General features: G+C 44.0%; 1 protein-coding gene across 1 annotated transcript; it reads right to left on the bottom strand.

Moving 5' to 3' along the window:
- Nucleotides 1-9,403: 9,403 nt before the first annotated feature.
- On the bottom strand, nucleotides 9,404-14,255 carry TIGD4 (tigger transposable element derived 4). The gene has a single exon (XM_075613343.1). It carries the CDS (start codon nucleotides 13,823-13,825, stop codon nucleotides 12,317-12,319), a length of 1,509 nt encoding a protein of 502 aa, XP_075469458.1. The 5' UTR covers nucleotides 13,826-14,255; the 3' UTR covers nucleotides 9,404-12,316.
- Nucleotides 14,256-24,610: the final 10,355 nt, after the last annotated feature.

Here is a 24,610-nt window from a genome sequence, read left to right as displayed (position 1 = left end):
ACTGGTTGGGCACAGAGAGCTTCTTTCAGGCTTCTAAAGGCCTGTTCGGTTTCGGGGGACCACTTTACCATAAGTGGTCCTCTTGCTTTTGTGAGGTCGGTTAGTGGGGTTGCCTTAGTCGCAAAATTGGGAATAAACCTTCTATAGTACCCAATTAACCCCAAAAAGGTCCTTACTTGTTTTTTTGTAACTGGCCTTGGCCAACCTTGTATCGCCTCCACTTTGAGTGTTTGGGGTTTGAGTAAACCTCTGCCAATAGAATACCCCAGATACTTGGCCTCCTCCAGACCAATGGTGCATTTAGCGGGGTTAGCAGTTAGTCCAGCAGACCGAACTGCGTCGAGCACAGCTTGGACCTTTGGAAGGTGGGATTGCCAATCTTCACTATGGATTACCACATCATCCAGGTAGGCAGCAGCATACCGAGCATGTGGTTTTAAAATTTTATCCATCATTCTTTGGAATGTGGCGGGAGCTCCATGTAAGCCAAAAGGCAGCACCCTATACTGAAAGAGGCCGTCTGGGGTTGAGAAGGCTGTCTTTTCTTTTGCCCTTTCTGTGAGGGGAACCTGCCAGTACCCTTTTGTTAGGTCTAGGGTTGTGAGATATCGGGCTTTGCCCAGTCTCTCTACAAGTTCATCTACCCTGGGCATAGGGTAAGTATCAAATTTTGACACCGCGTTTAGTTTCCGGTAGTCATTACAAAACCTTGTTGTACCATCTGGCTTTGGGACTAAGACTATAGGGCTGTTCCACCCACTTTGGGATTCCTCAATTACGCCTAGTTTTAGCATTTTTTTAACCTCTAAACTTATAGCCTCTCTTTTGGCCTCTGGGATTCGGTACGGTTTAAGGTTAACTCGGACCCCCGGTTCAGAGACTAGGTCATGTTCAATTACGCTAGTTCTACCTGGCTGTGTAGAGAAGATTTCTTTGTTTCTGCTCACTAAATTCTGAACCTCTTGTTTCTGATGAACGGACAGGGTTTCAGCTATGCTAACCTCTGGGTCAGTTTCTTGACTCTCTGACGGACCTGGGGTTACTAGGGTTGACAAGACTTCTCTATCTTTCCAGGGCTTGAGTAGGTTTATATGGTAAATTTGCTCAGGTTTCCTCCTACCTGGCTGTCTTACCTTATAATTTACTTCTCCCACTCTTTCCAAGACCTCATATGGCCCATGCCATTTAGCAAGGAATTTACTTTCCACGGTGGGAACCAGAACTAGTACCCTATCACCTGGAAAAAAAATTCTGACCCTAGCACCCTTATTATAAGTATTCCTCTGTGCTTCTTGAGCTTTCTCCATGTGTTCCCTCACTATGGGTAGGACTGCAGCAATGCGGTCCTGCATCTGGGCAACATGCTCTATTACACTTCTGTAAGGGGTAACCTCGTGTTCCCAAGTCTCTTTGGCTATATCCAGTAAGCCCCTTGGGTGTCGGCCATACAATAGTTCAAACGGGGAGAAGCCTGTGGATGATTGGGGAACTTCCCTAATGGCAAATAACAGGTACGGTAACAAACAATCCCAGTTTTTCCCATCTTTATCGACCGCCCGCCGTAACATGCTCTTTAAGGTTTTATTGAACCTTTCCACTAAACCATCTGTTTGTGGATGATAGACTGAGGTTCTGAGATGCTTGATTTTTAGGAGTTTACATAACTCTTTTGTTACTTGGGACATAAACGGTGTTCCCTGGTCAGATAGAATCTCTTTAGGAATTCCAACCCGGGAAAACAGAACTACTAACTCTTTTGCTATGTTTTTGGCAGAGGTGCTACGTAGGGGAACTGCCTCCGGATATCGGGTGGCATAATCTAATATTACCAATATATGCTGATGTCCCCTAGCAGACTTTATTAGGGGTCCTACTAGATCCATAGCAATCCGGTCAAATGGTACCTCTATTATGGGAAGGGGTACCAATGGGCTGCGGTACGCCTTGAACGGGGCGGTGATCTGACATGCTGGGCATGAGGAACAATAATTCGTAATTTCTGCCAGAACCCCAGGCCAATAGAAGCTTCGGAGAACCTTTTCTTTTGTCTTTTCCACCCCTAGGTGTCCCCCCAATGGATGACTATGTGCGAGGTGTAACACTACATTACGGAATGTCCGTGGTACCAACAATTGTTTAGTTGTAACTGATTTTCTTTTATCAACCCGATATACTAGGTCGTTCTCTACCTCGAAGTAGGGGTAAGCAAGCGACCTATCTGGTTGGCCAAGAGTACTATTCAGGTCCCGTATATTTCCCCTTGCTACCTCTAATGTGGGGTCCTCCCACTGGGCCTTCTTAAAACTCCCAGGACTGACCTCTAGGTCAGCGAGGGTCTTATCCGGTTCTGGGGTGGTAAGTGTCTGATCAACATCCTGATTTGGGGTATTCCCTACCAAAGTAGTGATGGGGAAGGGAATTTTACAGCACTCCTCCTTTTCCCCCTTCTTATTTGGGCCCTCGTCAACCTCCATTTCTGAAAACGGGAAAGGATTTATTTCTTCTAATACTTCGTTATGGTCCGCTATTGAACTCTGGGCGCTATTCTGAGCGGGGGACCACATTTTTAGAAAATGGGGAAAGTCGGTCCCTATTAACACATCATGTGCCAGTTTGGGTACAATACCCACCTTGAAATCTAAAGAACCAAACTCTGTTTCAAAAAAACATCAACAGTGGAATATTCATGATTATCCCCATGTATACAACAAATTGCCATTCTTTGTGAACTGTTTCCCTGTTTCTTCTTAATGGGCAAGAGGTATTCGGACACTAGTGTGACCATGCTCCCAGAATCCAGAAGTGCCCGAACCCTCCTACCATTAACCTTTACAAATGCCCACAGATGGTTATTCAAGGGGTCCTCTGGGCTAGGGCGCATACATTGGGACAACAGCGAATAAGGTTCCACGCTGTTGCATTGCATGGGCTCATCATTTAGTGGGCAGATTTTTGCTGTGTGGCCCCTCTCATGACAATTTACACATTTAGGTACATAGTCTGTGTCCCACTTAGAGCCTTTTCCCGGCTCCCCATGTTGGCTATTGCCCTTAGTGTGCGAACCACTGTTGCTGGTGCTGCGTGAAGGTGGTCGCCGCTCTTCAGCTCCCCTTAACCCCGGTACCCTTTTACCGTCTCTGGAAGAGTCCTGGAACCTCGGGTAGTGGGGTTGCTCCACGACTGTGAGTTGCGGGTGCTCTCCTGCTGCATTGTACCTTTCTACGAGGGCCACAAGCTCATCCGCATTGTGGGGGTCACTCCGACTGACCCAATGGCGTAAGGCAGAGGGAAGTTTCCTCAAGAACTGGTCCATGACCAACCGTTCCACGATGTGGCTTGCTGAGTTGATCTCGGGTTGTAGCCACTTCCGGGCGAGGTGGATGAGGTCATACATCTGGCTTCGGGTGGCTTTATCCATCGTGAAGCACCATGCGTGAAACCTTTGGGCGCGAACAGCCGTGGTTACGCCGAGGCGGGCGAGGATCTCGAACTTCAATTTTGCATAGACGTTAGCTTCGGCTGGCTCTAGATCAAAGTAAGCCTTCTGGGGTTCGCCGCTTAGGAAGGGTGCGATTAGACCAGCCCACTCAGCTTCTGGCCATCCCTCTCTCTGTGCCGTGCGTTCAAACGTGAGAAGATAGGCTTCCACATCATCCGAGGGTCCCATCTTCTGAAGGTAGTGGCTTGCCCTGGTCATTTTCGGAACTGGGGCTGCCGCTGCCAGTGGAAGGTTACTGATAGTCCCCCTCAGGATCTCGAGTTCCTGCTGTAAGCCCTGAGCGAACCGCTGTTGCTCCTCTCTCAGCAAGCGGTTTGTCTCTTGCTGGTTTGCATTCGCCTGTTGCAGGATTGCATTAGTCTCTTGCTGGTTTATTAACAGCTGTCGCTGGGTTTCACTCGCCTGTTGCTGGGCTTCATTCGCGTCTTTCTGGACAGCGACATTGCGTACCAGCGCACTCACCACGTCTTCCATCTTGTTTGGAGAGAGAGAAAAAAACCTTTTTTTTTTTTTTTTTTTTTTAAAGTTCTTTAACCCCCAGACCTTTTAGTGTTCTGCCCGCATTCTCCACCATATGTGACAAACAGCTTACTCCGGGGCTCCGCTGCTTGTCCGGGACGGTTAGAACACGGTCTTTTGGGGTAGGTTAAATGAGGAGGCGTCACGTACTGTTCCTTTAAACAGGCTGTGCCTGGTTTATTCAGTCCCAGGCACTGAGACTGCCACAGTGCATACAACAAAACACATCAAAACAAAAACTGCTCACCTGAGCGATAACTTAACTTAGATTTCCCTAACTCAGGGTGGAAGTGGCTTTTCCACTTTCCAACAACAAAACAAGGTACTTTTGCAGAGTTAGCCAAATGAATAGAACAATTGAACCTGTGTGGGGAAGGGGCTTCTCCCCACTGTGTTCAGCAGCCTTCCAGGCTCTGGAGAAGAGACAAGAGCAAACAGGAAATCAGTCTTACATACCTGATTTCTAATTAGCATGACAGGTGACAGAAATCCCTCAGTTCCAGCGCTTGCCCAAAACTGTGGGATGGAGTGCATGTATTATAAGGCTGCACTCCCAGGCCAGACAGGATAGAAACTGTTCAGTATCCTGGGAGCCCTATATATGGAATTTATTACCATCCCCTGGTTTCTGTCACAATATATATATATACACACATAAACAACGTTGCAAAGCGTTGTAAGAGCGTATATATATATATAATATTATACTATATAATATTATATTATACTATACAGGCATACCCCGCATTAACGTACGCAATGGGACCGGAGCATGTATGTAAAGCGAAAATGTACTTAAAGTGAAGCACTCCCTTTTATCCACTTATCGATGCATGTACTGTACTGCAATCGTCATATACGTGCATAACTGATGTAAATAACACATGTGTAACAGGCCCTATAGTATCCCCGCTTGCTCACAGCTTTGGTACAGGTAGGGAGCCGGTATTGCTGTTCAGGACGTGATGACAGGCGCATGCGTGAGCTGCCGTTTGCCTATTGAGCGAGATGTACTTACTCGCGAGTGTACTTAAAGTGAGTGTCCTTAAACCGGGGTATGCCTGTATAATATATTATTTATTATGTTATATTATATAAATAATACAGTATATACACTATATGTGTGTGCTGCATATCTTATTGCCTGCATAAAATATTTGGTGTATTTTAGTGTTAAAAATGCCTTCAGGAACGGAACCTTTCATTTAAACAGTGTTCCTATGGGAAAATGTGTTTCGCTTTACAACATTTCGCTATCCAACGCCATTTTGAGTAACACATTGTGTCGGATAACCGAGGACTGCCTGTACTTTTAGTCCTAAAAGCCTTATTCCTCACAAACTATCTATTGGACTTAGCATGGACTCTGAGAGTCCTCTCACAACCTTATATATGGTTGGAGCACCCACAAACCCAATTCAGGTTCTGGGCTACCTGGGCATTAACTAGGGTACCCCCCATAACCTAGGGATCCCCTCAGCTATAGGAACACTTTTTATCCCTGTGCCCCATTCGCCTTTCTGGGCTATGCTGAAGCAGGGAACCCCAGTGGTGAGTTGCGCTAGCATTTTCAAGGGGAGATATTGCCGGGACAATGTGCCTACATGTATCCGAGAATCAGGTATGATTCCCGGTACATTTTTAGGGGAACTGACAACTCTGGACCCCAACTACCTAGGCACATACTGACAACAAGTCCTCCGCAAAATCCCCCGTGAAACTCATGCCCTAGCAATCCCTGCTCGCTGACATGCCCGGAAAGGGAAAAACACATAAATAATTTTTATTGCAAACATTATGTAAAAACAGTACCCTGTTACTGGGTCCAAGAGCTAACTCTCTTGAACCCTTATACACATATAGCGGTGGCTGGTCCAGCTATCTCTCTACCTTCCCCTGTCATGTAAGTTCTAATAAGATGTAGACAGTGATAGGCTATCCAATGGGGTTTTCCCCCTCCTCATGCTGAATTCCTGAGTGACAGGAGTGGAGTTAACACAGGGATCTGTGATAGCCAACAGTGGTACAGATACACCCTCGTGGGAAACTCATCTCCCCTGTACCTCGCAGGTAACCAGCACCACACCAAGCAGTCGCATAGCCATAATCTCCAAGAATGGGGAGAAGGGACATGTGCTACACATGGATCATGGGTAACCAAAAATGGTCTTAGCCTTTATTTGAGAGTTTGGTTACACCCTCCCGTCACAACCAGCCATACCACAGATCGCAGAAGTTAAAGCAGCAGTCCGCGCTGAATGCATTTTCATTTTTGGTTTTATTGATTAACTTAGGGCCGTTCTATAGTGGCGCGGGTGCTACGCCGTGCGCGCGCACGGCAGTTACAGATGGCTGAGGTCAGCCAGCCCTTCTATACAAGGGCCTCACGCGCGCACGGCAGGGAGCGGGGAGCCGACAGACAGCGGGGAAGACGGTGGGGATGATTTTGCGCTGCTACCGGCGCTCAAATGTGTGTATGTGTGGATGTATGTCTGTATGTGTGGATGTGTGTCTGTATGTGTGGATGTGTGTTTGTATGGATGTGTGTGCGTGTGTGTGTGTCAATGAGTGCACAAATTAAATAGATTATTTATTAAACTTTTTTTTTTCTTTAAAAAATCTTATTTAGGACTTTCTTCACTCATACAACCCATGCATGCATACACACACACACACACACACACACACACACACACACACACACACACATACATACCTGTAGCTCCCGGCTCTATAACAGGGAAAAGCATGCGGCGAGTGCACGCGCGCGCACGGCCGCAACCTGTATAGAACGGCCCCAACTTGAAGAAATCTCTTCTTGCCCTTTTTCAGTGCGGTTTTAATTATCTGTTTATTAGTAGTTTAGGAGATAAAGAGGTTTGAAATATTAATATACGGGAGGACAAATTAGAGCTCTCCACAGAGCCCAGTGTAGTCTAAAGGTTGCCATGGCAACCTCAGAATCATGATCTAAATGCACAAAAAAACACATTTTCTTTAATAAGCGGCACATGCTCAGGGGGCAAGATACTAACATTATGGAGTTAAGCTCACGTAGGCGCCTGGGAGGGGATTGTTGCTTTAAAACTATTTCACAGACAAGGCTGCACATTCATATGAACCAGCATCAGTATATATCATTCACTTGAAGCAATGCATCATTCATTTATAAAATGTGATACCAGATTAGATTTAACCATCACAGTGCCGAGATATGGGGGGGGGGGGGTGGGGGTGCCACTGGACCTCGGGCATTTCCGAGTCTGATCTTCGCCCTTGGAGTGATCACATGATTGTGACCCGGGCATGGATGGCATAAACCAGGGGCGGTCAACTCTCTAGTCCTCAAGGGGCACCAACAGGTCAGGATTTCCGGATATCAACACAGGGGGCTCAATCGGTGGCTCAGTCGAAGACTGCACCACCTGTGCTGAAGCCGTGTTATCCTATTATGGGTGGATCTGATGAGCAATGGTGAGTTTTACAATGGAAACAACTTTCTCAGTTGATCTCAGACACGCTATTAGAGAGGGTTGGGGTTCCTTACAATACATCTGATCTCAGACGCGCTATTAGAGAGGGTTGGGGTTCCCCTCAACTTCACAATATAATTATAACGTTCATTAACCAAAAATAGGTGCCTTATGTGTTCACTATACTCACTAGCAGAGATCTCATGTTCACTAGACCAGGACTTTATTCCGACCAATATTCATTTGAAGATCTGTGATATTATGACAAAGCATACTGTGGGCTGAATGGTAGCAATCACTGTCTCATAACTGGTAGCCATCCATTTATAATTTGTTCTACAAGTAGTATAATAAAGAACCCTGCTTAAAAGCTGCAGTGTCACAGATGAGAAGCACATTGTACTCATTTTGTTAACCAGAACCCTTGTGCTTTTTTTAATCATTATCAAACTTTTACTGCTTGTTATTATTTTTCATGTCAACGTTTGGCAGTCTGCCCTTCTCAAACGGATGGTTAGTAAATTTTAATTAGTAGCAATTTGTCTTTATTGCAAATGGCATGTTGGAGTCAGTCATCAGATATGCTTTCTCTTAAAATATATATGTATGGGTGTCAGAGGGAGAAACAAAGTTTCCGAAGATGGATGCACTTGCAATTTAAAACAGAAATCTGTGCTACTCGATTATTATTTTTTACATATACTGTATATATTTTTACGTTCTTGGAAATAAGGCACCCCCTGCTGCTGAATCAAAGCACTACACGTGCGGGGATCCCCTGGTTGCCGAGATATTTAACTTTGGGTTACTTTTGGGGTTCATCTTCATTCAGGCTGCCAATATAAAGCTGTGACATCTTCGTGGGATGATATTGCAGTCTTCTGGATGACCCTGCAGCCACTTTTGTTTTTTCCGCAAATTAGCTCCAGGGATCCCAACCGGTTAGGTAAAAAATGAAAATACATTCTCGATGTTGGGGGGGATTGCTACTTTAAGACAATCAATTGTTGTCTCCATCCTTAGCCTGTCTCTCACTGTCAGGTGACCAATCAGAAGTATACTCTACGTGTACCAAGCCCTGTTCAAAACAGTCACATCACACAGGTGAGTGGCTAAGGGAAATTAAACCCTTCCCAAGTTTAAGTTTTGCACGCTTATAAAGTAAGTTTGATGAATAATACTGTGTATAGGTATCTTTTTATATATAAGAAAATGTCACTAGAAAGCCAGTGTTGAAACCTGTTGCCTAAAATGTAATCATGTAATTATTTGCCAAAAAAGGGAACCACGAGTTCACTTATATAGAAGTTACAAAAATATAAATCAAGATTAGATTCCGATTTATAGAAAGTGTGGATATTACATTATGGATTCTGGCCACAGAGTTCTCTAACGTGACAAGTTGACAATAAGATGACAACATTCTACTACACGCGCGCCCACTTTTTTCATTGATTTGGTTTAACTGTTTGACGCTAACACAACAATAGTAATAAACACATGTAAATGTTCAATTGCAGAGAATGCCCATTTTGATAATGCGCAAGAAAAGAAAACGTATCCATTTTTATTTATTTTTTTGCCACAGGGGCCTGCAGCACATTACAGGTCCATCTGGCAGTAAAAGAGTTAAAAGATAGCTTACAATAAAATAACACTAAGCATAACTTATAAGTGGCCAAATGTGTGAAATAATTTGTGAACTTGAACCTGAATATGCAAATAATATGACTATAATATATTCCCGAGAAATGTAAAACAGCAGTTTCCCTTTGCTTTGGGTTACCTTTACCTGCTCCCCATTCCCTTTAGTGCAATGTACTTTCTGCAGGTCACACCTACATCACTGTGCACAACTTGCTGATGGCTGGAGCCAGTAGATGATATAGTAAAATAACAGACAACGAGTAAATAGTGCGATACCTTTTATTGGACCAACAAATAGTTGATGTGTTACAAACTTTCGAACCTTTCGAGGTTCTTTATCTGTATTTTACCACATGGAAGAAGGACCAAACAGAACCCCCGCCTTTCTTTGCCAGAAGAAGATGATATAGTAAACCGGGCTCAAGACGCTAAAGAAGCCAACATACTCCAAAAAAAGTTCTTGTTAAAATAAGCATCTCTTCGGGATTTATTGATACCACAAATAAGATGTACACATAAGTTTACATGAAGAAATCTTCAACATACTGCAACGTTTTGAGGCCATCTCGGTACCTTCGTCAGGCTCAACAACTAGTACAAGCCCAAGAACTTATAAACCCCTTCACCAGTCTCATCCTATGGGCGGAACTGGAAGCATGCAGCAACTACTGGAAGGGCCTACTGCATCTATTACATCCAGTAATGCTTCCTTATCTATTTCATATAAAAAATAAAAATATAAAACAAAAGAAATATAATATAGGATGTGACTGCAAGTATGAAACAAAATAAGCAAATAGAACTAAGTTTGATCACTTCCTCTCCCAGGTCATATACGTTTCCACTCCTGTGAACCGCACAGATGACACACTGCATGTCACACAGCCCATGTATACAGGAAGGCCCTCGTTAAAAAGGAAGTCTACGCCAACACGGCACACGTGGGCCTTTAACCGATTTTGGTTCTATTGCTGCACGTGCATCCCACGTAATTTACTACAACAGTATTTTCTGCACATTTTACTTATGTAAAAAATTAACAACAATCAACATGTGTGGGCCACTTGTTGCAATAAACGTGATATACCGTCTCACTGTCAATCTTATTTCTATATAACCAGCAGTCTAGATATAACAATTATCAATATCCAAACATATGCAACAGGTGTTATACAAAGATCCACACTACTGAGACAAAATATGCTGCATACTTAAGCCACATGTATTCACAAACTCCCTCCATACTTGATTCACATATTTTCTGTCAAGGATACTTTGCTTCTAGAATTGACAGTTTCTATAGTAGATGTAAGATAAAATATAGCTTGGAGATAATACCCAAGTCAATCCCCATATTTTAAACATCAAAAACAGGCTGCCCTGTACTGAAACTACTTGTGGGAAAAACTAATATCCTTACAATGTGAAATACTTTAGTGAATCTAAGCTGGGATAAGATGAGATGAGTCAGTAATTCGTACATAGGTTCTTCGTAACAATCCCAGAAGAACTATGCTAAAAACTAAACACGAAGGACACTCAGAAAAGTATTTTGAGAAACCTCATAAAAAACAAATAATGCCAGCTACAAAAAAGAACTGCAAATATGGGTGGAAAAGCACAAATTAAGACTGTTACTACATTGAAAAAAAGAAGATAAAAAATACCTTAGATCTCCAAAAGGTGTTCCTCTCCTTGGCTACCACCGGCTGCAGATGGTTTTAGGAATGACCAATGCGTCTGCACACAGGTGAATGCTCCTAATTTGCATATAAACAGCGTATTGGTTTTTTTTTTTACCCAAAAACATGGTTGGCTTCAGTGATCTAAGAAGAGATTTTAGAGCCCCTGCATCACACCTAACTTTATTTAAAGCCCTAAAACCCTTACAGTTCATTGTGCCTAATACCTGCATATTTTGTGATACCAATGTAACCGGACGTATCTTCTGTGGGATAGCAGCTGCACGCAATCTACCACTTGCGGCAAATCACAGCAATCACAGACCTGACTTTAAAAAACAGCGAGGATGTAGAGGAGCACAGCAGCGTTTCTTGGCAGCATACCAGCTAGTGGATCGCCAAAATGAGGGTAACTCCAAACAGGGATATGTATTAAAAGGATACTTTAATGGTCAGAGCAAAACAACAATGGTAGGGACGCACCTACGCGTTTCGTCCGTAAAGGACTTTCTCAAGGTGTGACTTTAAAAAACCCTGCAACACTGAATCCACAGAGAGGCAAAAATAGGTTTCTTGACCATTTTCCTGGCGTGGATAACTTAGGCCACATCTGTGCCACTCCACAGAGCAAATACAGTAATTAAACCGAAACCATTTGACAGGCAGGCAGTTGTTCATATTAATACAAGAGGTATTTTGTTTTTTGAAAAAAAAAATGTAGGTAACAACATTTTGGTCCAAGTAGAAATGCATTTTTAGAAATAATTTGACTGCTTGCGATTGTTGTCACATATTCAAAGTCAGTTCAAACTGCTTACGGGTACACGTCACAGAGAGAGGGAGAGGTTTTCAACTTAAGGCATCTTTGAGGGAAGCAGTGAAATAAAAATCATTGTATTAAAAGATATGTGACATTTTATGTGGGAATAAAACACAGTTATAATTTTAAGGCAAAAGAGATACAATTGATTTAAGGATTTGGACTCAAAAGACACAATGGTATATAGAGACTAAGAAAGATCTTGCCAGTCAGTCATTTTACTAAGCAGTACTAATATGAAACCAGATCTGTGTGTGATGCTTTTCTTGAACCTTTGCAGACTTATGGTGCCTATTTATACTCGCCTGCCATTCTAAAATAGCACAACATTTTCATTTTGTTGGATAACGGTGGATTTTAACCACACATCTGATATGCATTGCTACAGGAGCACTGTATAATAAAAGTTAAAGTAGTATTGCTGTTTCTAGAAGTCACTGGTAACAGATATTTTAACTGATCCCAGTTTCAGAGTAAATGGTTGCAAACTTTAAAAAAATGCGTATTGAACAAAATGATTGTATTTTAACCATTAAAACATAACAGACTAACATAGTATATGCACAAACACAAAATGAAAATGTGCTTGAACTTCGCACCACCAGAAAAGCATCTTTGAAATAAAATCTGTGGCATAAGTAACATGGATTATGACATGATACATGTGTCATTTATTTTACACACTCTGAATGCAATTCTCAATGTCTGCTAATGAATTGTTGTCGCTCTCAGTGATTCTCTGACTTCTGAGAAACCTTCGCACTATATCAAAAGCGGCCACGGCGTCAGCTTTTGACGGTATGCACATTTCACTCCCTGGAGGTCCATGCCCTTCATCATCATCATCAGCAGCTACAGTGTCCGTTTCCCCCAGCGTGCTCTCTGTAGCCCTGGGGGTGTCACCATGACAGGTGAGCAGATCATCATCCAGCGCTGCAAATTCCTCCAGAGACAGGTCCCCTGGGAACTGCACCCCTGCAGCCATTGCGTGCTCCCTAAGATCGGTGCCGTTATCCACGCACGTTTCTCTGTAGACGTTGACCTCATTTTGTAATTTAAAACCTGCCTCCTTGTAGCTGCTCACAATAGTCTGTGAAGAAACGTTTCTCCAGCACATGTGCAACAACTCAACTGCGTCAAGCAACGACAGAGTGAATTCTTTGCTGACCACCATGCAGTCTACAAAGCGCTTAATAAGTCTGCGCCTGTATTTGATTTTTAAACTTCGGATGACCCCGTGCTTCATGGCCGTGAAACTTGCGACTAAGCTTGAAGGGAAAAATATCAGCTCAATGGCCTTCAGATTCTTTAGCTCAGGGTGAGCTGGCGATGGATCTACGAAGAACACTACCTTCCGTTTCTGTTTCTGAAACCTCTCATCTAAGGAGCGCATCCATTTCTCAAACAGGTCAGCGGTCATCAGTGCTGCGTGGTTTGCTTCATATACCACTGGCAGAGATGTCACACTTCTGAAGCAGTGCGGGGTTTTATGTTTGCCGATAACAAGTAAAGGGAGCTTCTCTGAGCCATCCAAGTTGGCACCGACCATCACCGTAATCCGCTCTCTGCTCAACCTGCCAATCGGGCATGTTTCCCCTTTGAATGCAACGGTGTTGCTAGGCAACATGTGGTAAAACAGGCCTGTCTCTTTGGTGTTGAACACGTTGCTGGCTGGGAAGTCATTTAAATAATTTGGAAGCACGTTTAGGTACCAGTCTGCAGCAGGGTCTGTTGAGGCCACTGGGGACTGCAAGCGGAATACCAAGCCATACCTTGCCTTAAAGCGGTCAATCCAACCATTGCTGCACGTAAAATCCTCGTGCCCAAGTTTCTGTGCAAATTCATTGGCTTTGAGGCGCAGAAGTGGGCCGCTCACATGTCTTTTCAAACCCCGAGATAATCTGTACCACTTTATTAGAGCTTCTTCAAGGTCCTTGTAGAAAGCGGTTCTAAGTCTCTTTCTCTTTGGATCAAACTTGAAAGACTCATGAGCTTCCAGCACCTTGTCTTTGTTCTTCATTATATTTGATAATGTGTTCATCTGGATGTCATATTTGGCTGCAATGTCTGACTTTTTCTTGCCACTTTCCACAGCATTGATTATGTGAATTTTCTGTTCTATGGATAAAGTTTTCTTTGTCTTCTTGTCAGGCTTGGCTGTGTGGTCCTCAGCTGACTCTGCCATGTTGCTGCCCTCTTTGCTAATGCACCCAGTGGAGCAGTCTCACCTCAGCCTGCAGATCAGCAGCTGCCAATTCACTCTGGCTAAAATCCTACCTGCGCAAAATAACATCGCAGAGAGATCAGGCAGTTTGCATTACAAACGTGTGCCAACAAGATCTCCCATTAAAGTGCAGGGCGTGTTTTTTTTTGCAGGGGGTGTATGATGACACCGCCCTACCTATATAATGCTTGGTGAGCCCAACATTTCCTGGCATTGTACATGCAGCAGGAGCTGTGGGGGTGGGTGGTGCTACTTTAATACCATACAGCTCCGCCTTGGTTTTCCTCCACACCCCCAGGCTGCCTGCTGGAAGAGGGATACAGCGTGCACAGCCCCAGACATCAACACCTCAGCTGCAACCACTTCCGTGTCCGGGGTAAAGTTCACAGACACGGAGCTGCACACACTTCTGTGACCCTGTCATGCACAATGAGGGAGGGGTGGGGCTATGCAGTGACATCTAGGTCTAGGATACGAGATCCTCATACATACAGAGACAAGGGCAGGAGATCCTCATTAGCACATAGCCAAGGACATTAGATCCCCATAGAAACAGACAAAAAAGGACATGAGATCCCCCTAGATACAGAGACAAGGTCATGAGATCCCTTACAGAAACAAGGACAGGAGATACCCTACACACAGAAACAAGGACAGGAGATCCCCTTCATAGAAATAAGGACACAAGATCCCCTTAGACACAGAAACAAGGACACAAGATCCCCCTAGATACAGAAGCAAGGACACAAGATCCCCCTAGATATAGAAGCAAGGACACAAGATCCCCCTAGATATAGAAGCAAGGACACAAGATCCCCCTAGATACAGAAGCAAGGACACAAGATCCCCCTAGATACAGAAGCAAGGACGCAATATCCCCCTAGATACAGAAGCAAGGACGCAATATCCCCCTAGATACAGAAGCAAGGACACAAGATCCCCCTAGATACAGAAGCAAGGACACAAGATCCCCCTAGATATAGAAGCAAGGACACAAGATCCCCCTAGATACAGAAGCAAGGACACAAGATCCCCCTAGATACAGAAGCAAGGACGCAATATCCCCCTAGATACAGAAGCAAGGACACAAGATCCCCCTAGATACAGAAGCAAGGACACAAGATCCCCCTAGATATAGAAGCAAGGACACAAGATCCCCCTAGATATAGAAGCAAGGACACAAGATCCCCCTAGATACAGAAGCAAGGACACAAGATCCCCCTAGTTACAGAGACATGGACATGATATATTCCTAGATACAGAGGTGTGCATGATGCCATACATAAGAAGACAGGAAAGGGGATTACAGAATGTTTAGTCTCCTTGGTTTAAATCTAGTCTTTGTCAGTGGAGATTGAACAGGTCTGTCCTGTTTCACTCCTTCGGAGCGAGTCTTTTTCATAGTGAAACAGGCTGGCTCATAGAAATTAAAGAGGGCTCACAGGTTTGGCTCCACTGTTTAAAAGCAAGTTGTTTATTTATCTTCCTTTAAAAAAAAAATATTCCTGGGAACTGATGCCTTTATTAATACCGTACTCTAACAGTACTCTGTAACAGTGACAGAGTGGGATCCCTTACTGACGATTAAGGAATCTTTTCTTACTGCTATGGGTTATGGGTAGGCTTTCAGGTTTTAACTAAAAAACACCAGTGATGGATCATCTTGCAACTGTTAAAACCATACATGAAGCATGATTTCCTATTGCGTCACACCTCTTGTAGCAGCCCAGCCATAGGCAGGAGACCAAGGGTATTATGGAAACTAAAAAAGAAGTGCACACATTAACACCACATGTATGTATGTCTTTATATAGCGCCATTAATGTACATAGCGCTTCACAGTAGTAATACACGTGACAATCATATACATAACAAATACAAATAACAGATCATGGGAATAAGTGCTTCAGACATAAAGTAACATTTAGGAAGAGGAGTCCCTGCTATGAAGAGCTTACAATCTAGTTAGGTAGGAAGAGTGTACAGAGACCGTAGGAAGGCATTCTGGTAAGTGTGTCTGCAGGGGGCCAAGCTTTAACTATCAGGTGTATAGTATTAGCCACAGAGCTACTCGTATGCTTCGTTAAGTAGGTTTTGAAGTAGGTCTTAAAAATGGATAGAGAGGGTGCTAGTCGGGTATTGAGGGGAAGGGCATTCCAGAGGTGCGGGGCAGTCAGTGAGAAAGGTTTAAATTAAATATTTCTCATTTTTTTTTATTGTTAACTGACAAACGCAAATTTTTAATCTAATAAAAACCCTAGAATTAAAAAAAAAAAAAAAAAACATGAACATCAATTTCAGAACATCAAACAAACAAACCCCACAGAAATGTGAAATCCGTAGTTACGGGACTGATAGGGGAGTATGCAGACGCCCACAGTCTTCCTTTTCTTTTTCACAACATTTGTGCTATTGGGACAGATACAGCTGCTGTGAAGAAATGTAAGGCTAAGTCCCCGCTGGCGCTGAGCGAGCTCATGCTTGGAGAGCGCTCCAAAGCATGAGCGCCGGATTTCCTTCGATTAAGCAAGTGGCATTGCGGGCCAGCGGAGCGCGTGGGGAAGTATAGGTTTTTTGTTTATGTAAGCGCCGGTCGCGGCTGAGCGTGTGCACGAGCGCCGCACGCACCGCGTGAGCGGGGACCTACATATATCTATATATGTCTTATATCTTATATGTAAGTCTCCTCCGCAAGCGCAGCCCGATCAGCGCCAGCGGGGACTTAGCCTTAGCCAAGCTCTTCAAATTCTTGCTGCGATTTAGAACGGAACGGCAGCAATCTGAACTGATCACCATTTTTTCTCCATTTTTTCACCCTTTATAAATTTTGTTTTTTAAATCTGATGGTCCATTCAGAAAGTGTAGGGGAGCGCAGGTTCACTATGCAATAAAAGACAAATAAAGTTGATAACTTGAATGTGTTCTTAAAAAGTCGGTCAAGTGGAGACTCACGTGGTATCAATCTAGATAAGGCGTTTCAGAGATTAGTGGCAATGGGCTTGACTGGTATGTGAATACTGGAACTTCAATTAGATCTAATTGAATGCGGTGTCAACAGTGTCATAAGGAATCAGACATAATAAAATGATGTCATCAGATAGGTCACTCCCCGCTGCCTCCGTCGCAGACCTCTCCGTCTTAGCTCAGCACTTCCCGATTCGATCGTGTGTCAAGCTGCGGATCAATGTCCTGATGTGAGGAGGGTCTTTTGTGCAGTTCTCGCGTCAATGGCATGGAACAGCGCAGCATCAAAGGGGGAGCGGTCAGGAGTCCTCTGGTGACGTCACGTGGGCGAGTACGTGTTTCACTGGGCGTGTAGCTTCGTCAGGAGTCATGAAGTGGAATCAACAGACCATTCACTTAAAGGGTTTTGAGAAGCAACTTTATTCATTGTTTCACAGAATTTAGTCACTATATAATTACACACTTTGCACTTTATTGAAAGTTTTTATGGTACATTCACTATCTGACGGCACTATTATATGCCCTTTATCACTGCGCCAACCTATTGCATTTTGTTGCACTTTGTTTCTTCGCTCCATTCAGAAGATGTAAGCATTTGAAATATTACGTGTCCGGGAGGTTAAAATGGAGCTCTCCCCAGTGTAGTGAAGTCTAAGAAAATCATGTGAAGGGGCAGCTCTACCGTAGGAGTGGATCCCAGTGGCCGGAGACAGCGAGGTGAGGAGCAAAGACATAAACTGGGCCACAGGCAGGGTTCAGGGGAGGCAGCGAAGGTTCGTCGTCTGTGTCACTGGCAGAGATCCAGGGCAGGTAGGGACAAACAGCAGACAGGGACTCTGGAATAAAGACAAGGGCCTAGTGAAGTGTTTCCCAACTCCAGTCCTCAGGGAACCCCAACACGTCAGGTCTTAAGGATATCCCTGCTCCAGCACAGGTGGCTCAGTCAAAATGACAACCGCTGATTGACCCACCTGTGCTGGAGCAGGGATATCCTTAAGACCTCCTGACCTGTTGAGGTTCCCTGAGGACTGGAGTTGGGAAATACTGGCCCAGTGTCTTACTAACCAAACAAAATACAAACACAGCCAACAGCAATCTAGAACAGGTCAGTAGCAGTAAACAAAGGCAAGGATAGGCAGGAAGAGAGGGATTAAAGCTGCAGTTCAAGCAATATCCTTTATGTGTGTTTTTTTTAAATAAATCAGTTATGCACTATGAGAAAATACTTGTAGCATTTAAATTAAAAAAAAAAATGTTTTAAAGACATTTTTAATGTAGGAAGCATTTCCAAAGTGACAGCCCCCTCCCCTTCTGATAGGCTCTTGCGCCCCGCCCTCTCTCTAGCAGTGAACCAATTGTATCTAGTAACTGCCCTGTCAATCATATTCCAGGACAATATTGCCCAGAATGCTGTGAAAGAATTGAATTAAATAACCTGGAGCAAGCGATCGATTACAGGAGAACGGATCGATCTGCAGCTTAGCTAATCACTTATCAGTGTGCAGATTGTATTGATGCACATATTGAATGGGAATGTTTTTTTAACGGCAGCTTGAACTGCAGCTTTAATGTATTCTAATGTAACAGGCATTTTTGTTCTTCCTATAACAACCATTTACAAAGTCACACCCCCTTCCCCTTCTGAAACAGCATCACATTTTTGAGCCCTGCCCTCTCTAGCAGTGAACCAATTGAATCTAGTGCCTGCCTGGTCACATGATTTTCCTCACAGAACGTTGGCTGTCAGTGCAGCAGAAGTTTACCCAAGATGCATTTACTGAACCCCCAGCCGAATTTCAGCGATCGATTACAGGATAACGGATTGATCAGCAACTTAGCTAATCACTTGTCAGTGTGCAGATTGTATTGATGCACATATTGAATGATATATTTTTAAAGATATAGTTTTTTTACATGACAGCTTGAACTGCAGCTTTAAATAAAACAGACATGAGACAGAGGAAAAGGTGCAGTGTATCAGAGAAGGTTCCCTGGCAGCACTCAGCAGGAGGAGCAGCTGTCCCAGTGGATGAGGGGGGGACTGCAGACTGGGAGCAAGGACAACCAGAGTATGTAAGGGAAGCCTCTGACAATACATTTTATTTTTAAGACAGTGGCAGAACTACCATAGGTGCAGCCTGTTCAGGTGCACCACGGCCCGACTGTTAGGGGCCCATCCTCCAACGCTGCTGTACCACCTCCAGCGCCGCGTGCACCGGGAAGTCCCTCACCTGCGTCGCCAGCTACCGCGCCACTCCCAGCAGCTTAGTGCTGGAGGGACACTGGTGGGGGGCGTGGGTAGTTCCTGAATGTTCTGGGTCATCTTGACCCCCTTGCAGATTCAGTGGGAGTAGATGAGAAGCAGAGGGGAGGGAAGAGCCCTGCGTCCAGCAGCATGTCTGGCCAATATATTGTCCTTGCCCAGGAGGCGGGTGGAGGGGCGCTGGGGAATGGGTATTGCGTCATTGACCTGAGCATTAAGCCAGACTAAGGCTGGAATTATAGTGCACGCTAGCGTGCGAGCATCAATGATAAATACCTGTCTCCCTATGACAGTGCATGTAGTGCGGACGCGCGCGCACACAACGGAGCGCGATGGCGCGGCAGCAATTTGAAAAGACAAATTTTTTTATTTTCAAGCGCGGCCGCATGACGTCCACGTCATGTGAGCGGTTCAGCCAATGATGGCGATCCAGTTTCGTGATGAGCCCGCCATGTCTCCGCCACCGCATCGCCTCCCCAATCTCCTGCAGCCAAGCTCACAGATCGCTGGGGCTGCAGGAGTGCGCGAGGGCAAGTGCTCCATCGTGCGCGGGCGCGCAGGCACTGTAATCCCAGCCTTAGACTGTGTGAGATGAATGGGCACCAGAATCCTCTAGGAGAAGCTCTCCTGCAACCAGTAAGGCACACTGCGTAGGAAGGGGCATTCCGGCAGTCCCTTCTTCCCCCCCAAACTCTGCAATCGCCGCCGGCTAAGGCCCTGTTCCATAGGTACGGTCCTGGGGAGGTGAGAAAAGAGGGGTCCTTATTATTTTACCTGTACTGGGGCCCAACGGGTATTCATTTCGCCTTTGACGAGGTGCTAACATTAAATGAGTTAAACTTAAGACTTCTGAGGGCGGTACTATTTTAATTAGGATTTATTTGTTTGTTTGTTTTAAACAGTTGGCATGGGGCAGTTAGAAGGGACTAAAAAGGAGGTAAAAGTGAAAAGGAACAGAGCAGGAAAGTGGAAACAGAATACAGGGAGTAAAAGGAGAATATATGGATACACAGAGAAAGGAATATACTGTATAATAGAAGTCATAAAAGCATGTATACAATCATGTCTATACAGTAGGGAAAATAGATAAACAAATAAATATATAATATAGGGAGTTAAAGCAGCAGTCCAAGCTGCCGTTTTATTTTTTTTAATTTAATTTTTTTCTCTTTGATATGTGCATCAATACAATCCACACAATGATAAGTAATTAGCTACGTTGCTGATTGATCCATTCTTCTGTGATCGATCGGCGAAGATCTGGCTCGGGGGTTCACTAAATGGGTGTCAGTGCAGCAGGAGATGACAAAAGATGAAAAGTTCTGTGGGGAAGATCATGTGAGTAAAGGGTGATCCAGGCACACGGATCAAATAAGCAAATAAGAGATTTAATTCAGCTTTAGAAACCAACGTTTCGCGTGCAACGGACTCTTTCTCAAGGTGAGGGCATGGTCATGTGACCAGGCAGTGAGGGGAAGAACATGTGACCAGGCAGTGAGGGGAAGAACATGTGACCAGGCAGTGAGGGGAAGAACATGTGACCAGGCAGTGAGAGGAAGAACATGTGACCAGGCAGTGAGGGCATGGTCATGTGACCAGGCAGTGAGGGGAAGAACATGTGACCAGGCAGTGAGGGGAAGAACATGTGACCAGGCAGTGAGGGGAAGAACATGTGACCAGGCAGTGAGAGGAAGAACATGTGACCAGGCAGTGAGGGCATGGTCATGTGACCAGGCAGTGAGGGGAAGAACATGTGACCAGGCAGTGAGGGGAAGAACATGTGACCAGGCAGTGAGGGGAAGAACATGTGACCAGGCAGTGAGGGGAAGAACATGTGACCAGGCAGTGAGGGGAAGAACATGTGACCAGGCAGTGAGGGGAAGAACATGTGACCAGGCAGTGAGGGGAAGAACATGTGACCAGGCAGTGAGGGGAAGAACATGTGACCAGGCAGTGAGGGGAAGAACATGTGACCAGGCAGGCACTAGAGACAATTGGTTCACTGCCAGAGAGAGGGCAGGGCTCAAAAAGGGGTGTTTCAGAAGAGAAAATATGATATATTATAGAAAATGGTTGAGATCCCATTCGAAATTCAAACCTTTCGGACTAAATATATTTAGCACCAAGATCCAGAAAGCTTCTCTCGTATACAAAGCATTAATCCTATTGCCTCCACTTACATGAGGTTTAACTTCCTCAATTGCTATACTGTACATTTAAAGTTAGTCAAAGTCCCTAATTGGCATGTGCTAAATTTTTTAGAAACCTGGTGTATCTGATCCTTCTTTAGAATGAGTCTCATATGTTCCATGATACGAATCTTAAAGGGTCTTGTAGTTAGAAATATTTATCTTTTATTACAGCCACAAATCAACATGTGGATTACAAACTCTGTGTTGCATGTGATGAAATACAGAATGTTAAATGTCTTCGTTCCCTCCATATTATCAAACACTTTTGCTTTTAATGTATGTTTACAGATTTTACAATGTCCAGATGGAAAGCAACCCAAAAATGAGACCAGGTGGGGGGGGCAGACCCTTGGGAGCTACAGAGACTCAGTTGCAGAGACATGGCCGCCCCCTGACCCGTTTTGGCCACGCATTCCGCACGCAAATATGCTCCCGATGGACCACAATCAGCCTGAAGTGCCTCTCCACACTCCGCTGCTGTGCGGGCGCGTTGCCTGAGGCAGCGGGGCCTCGGCCTTAATCTGTCATGCCCTGAAAAAAGCACTGATCTCTGAAGGTCAAGTGCTTTGTGATGTGAAATATAAGTAATGTATCTTTGTCTTCGCTGATAGTTGAATCTCTAGTATTTGGCAGAGTGGTGTTGTCATTCATTTCTCTTTGTTGAAAAATCTTTTAAGTGTTAATTTGCGAATACATTTGTACAAGTCAACAGTGGCTGAAAAGAGACTGAAGTTTGTATCTGGAGCAAAAGTACGACCTAGATTGAGTCCCTTACTTGAGTACCTTACGTTCTGCTTGTGTCAAAGTATAGTTAGAGATGCTGATCACATTAGTATTTTCAATACTTAGCATTTTCTCTTCTTGGCTGGTTTATTCCATCGATTTTGTCTTTGATCTCCATCTCTTGCTTCATCCGTTTTTTGATGGAGTAGCTCGTCTGGAGGTTGCATTTTGACTCCAGTGGGTTTTTCCCGGGTTGCGTGTCTCATCTGCTGGTGAAGTGATGGAATCGCCTTCTGAAAAAGAAACGCTATGTGTTGCGACATCGTTATCAGACAGTTCAGAATCTGCAGATCTCTCACTCTGATGGGCCCCCTTTAGATGGTTTCCTAAGGATAGATTTAGTCGGTTTCTGTGATTTTTTATTTTGAGAGTTATTACGAGATGGTTGTCTAGCGGACTGTGGTTTCTGCCAGATATAAATCTGGTTCCGTTCATAATCCGCTCCGTCTCTTTCAAATTTATTTTGTTTGGTTTGCATTATGGTTTTTTTCAGGGTTATGTATACGTTGTTCTAATTTGTCCTCCATTTCTTTGAACTTGTCTATGTGTGTAAATGCTTGCAATTTTGATTGCAATTCCTTAACTTGCTTCTCTGCAGCTGTTTTTTTCTTTGGATTTGTGTTGGATAATGAGGTCAATTAGTCTGAAAGAGTCTTGGTCTAGAATCAGACTCCACTACTTCTTAAACTCTTTGTCCTCAAAGCCAAAGGTTGGAATTTTAGTCATTCTCAGCCCTCCTGGTATTCTTTTTTTGGTAATTTTCTAATGTTATTATCTCCCACCAAATTCAACGGTCCTGGGATATATATTTTTCCCCAACGAAAAAAGTATTTTTTAAGATCCTGTGAATCCTCACAAAATAAATCGTTATCGTTATCAAAGACTGGGCCTGCCTTTTTTTTTTCTCGCAGAGAGATTAAAGCAGTTAAAGGCAAAATGTGAATCCGCAGTAAATGCAGCAGTGGGTTGGATGTCCTGCGGTATACCCATTATAGCAAAAAATACTTGTCAATTGCCAAACGAGAAAATTATATAGTTGTTATAGAAGTTCAGTGCAAATACAAAAATATAAAGATGTTGGACAACAGCTTAAAAATAAACCAGTTAGGACTGGAGGTCCTTAATGGTAAACCCGGTGTGTTTCAATTTGTATTAAAATATATGAGTACTAGGTGTCTGAGCAGGAAAACGGCAATGAGGCAATATAGTAGAAAATGAGCTGGTTCAAGCTCAAGGGCAGGCACTAAGTGTTGCAATGAAAGCAATACAGGCATACCCCGGTTTAAGGACACTCACTTTAAGTACACTCGCAAGTAAGGACATATTTTCAATAGCCCCATGGACACTTATTTTGCCCTAAAGACTGCAGTAGTAGTGACGCGCTGATTCCCCTTGCCCAAAAGGCAAACGACAGCTCGCGCATGCGCCTGTCAGCACGTCCTGAACAGCAATACCGGCTCTCTACCTGTATCGAAGCATTGATAAGTGGAAAAAAGGTAGTGCTTCACTTTAAGTGCATTTTCACTTTACATACATGCGCTGGACCCATTGTGTACGTTAATGCGGGGTATGCCTGTAACAAACTTTTAGGTAAGCATAAAGTCGGGTTGCTGCAATCAGAGGAGGGGAGTGTAAGGAAGATATTGTGCCCCCTCCCCCCCCCACCCATCCTCCCCAATGAATCGCTGTGTAACCTGTTTGTATTAATTCCAATATCCATTTTCCAATCTTTGCACCAGTATGTATATCTGCCCATCTCTAATGTTTCACTATATATGTGTCAGGATTGTGACAGCGTGCATATTCCAGTGAGTTTGTAGCAGTGCGTGTTTGTTCTATACTGTATGTGTATGTGACACTATATGTTTGTACCTAGCTGTTTAATTTCTAGTGCTGCTACCAGATACAGCGATCACCACTAGCTCATCTTGTACTTTCACTTAACAGGTTTTCAGTGTGTTACCTCCTCCAGCCATACCCAGCACTTTAACTCAATGTCTTGATGCACATTTTAACCTCACCCAGTGGCTTCCCTATTGAATGTCTCCATAATTATGTTGCAAGAGCAGTGAGCAAGGGGCAGTAAACCGACACCCTGCTACTGAAAGAAGATGACCATGTACCTCTTGGGTCACCGTGATTGGTGAGATATAGTGATGGAGAATAACCACCAAAGCTTTCTATCATGGAAAAGCATGGATGTAAAGTACTGGATGTTTCCTAATAAAATTACTCATATGTATTAAATACTCTTACCTTTATGTGCTCTGATAGTATGGTCACCGTATTGTAAATATTTGTATGCAATTTGGTTCCAGCTGTGCAATACGCTATTTTTCTATGCAAATGAGAGAGACTTGCACTATTACATATTATATATTCAGGGCAAGGGGGGGGGTTGTTGAGGATTTTATTTAAATGAATTATAAATTGAATTTCTTAGGGACCTCTTAATAGGGAAGGTTTTGTCAATGAAATGTTTTCTTTACCCTTATCCCACCCTGTCCCTATCAGTGAACCAATAACAACAAGGGGAGGTGGACA

The sequence above is a fragment of the Ascaphus truei genome, chromosome 1 (genome assembly GCF_040206685.1).
Source record: "Ascaphus truei isolate aAscTru1 chromosome 1, aAscTru1.hap1, whole genome shotgun sequence".
NCBI classification, from domain to species: domain Eukaryota; kingdom Metazoa; phylum Chordata; class Amphibia; order Anura; family Ascaphidae; genus Ascaphus; species Ascaphus truei.
This window is presented reverse-complemented; position numbering and strand designations above follow the sequence as displayed.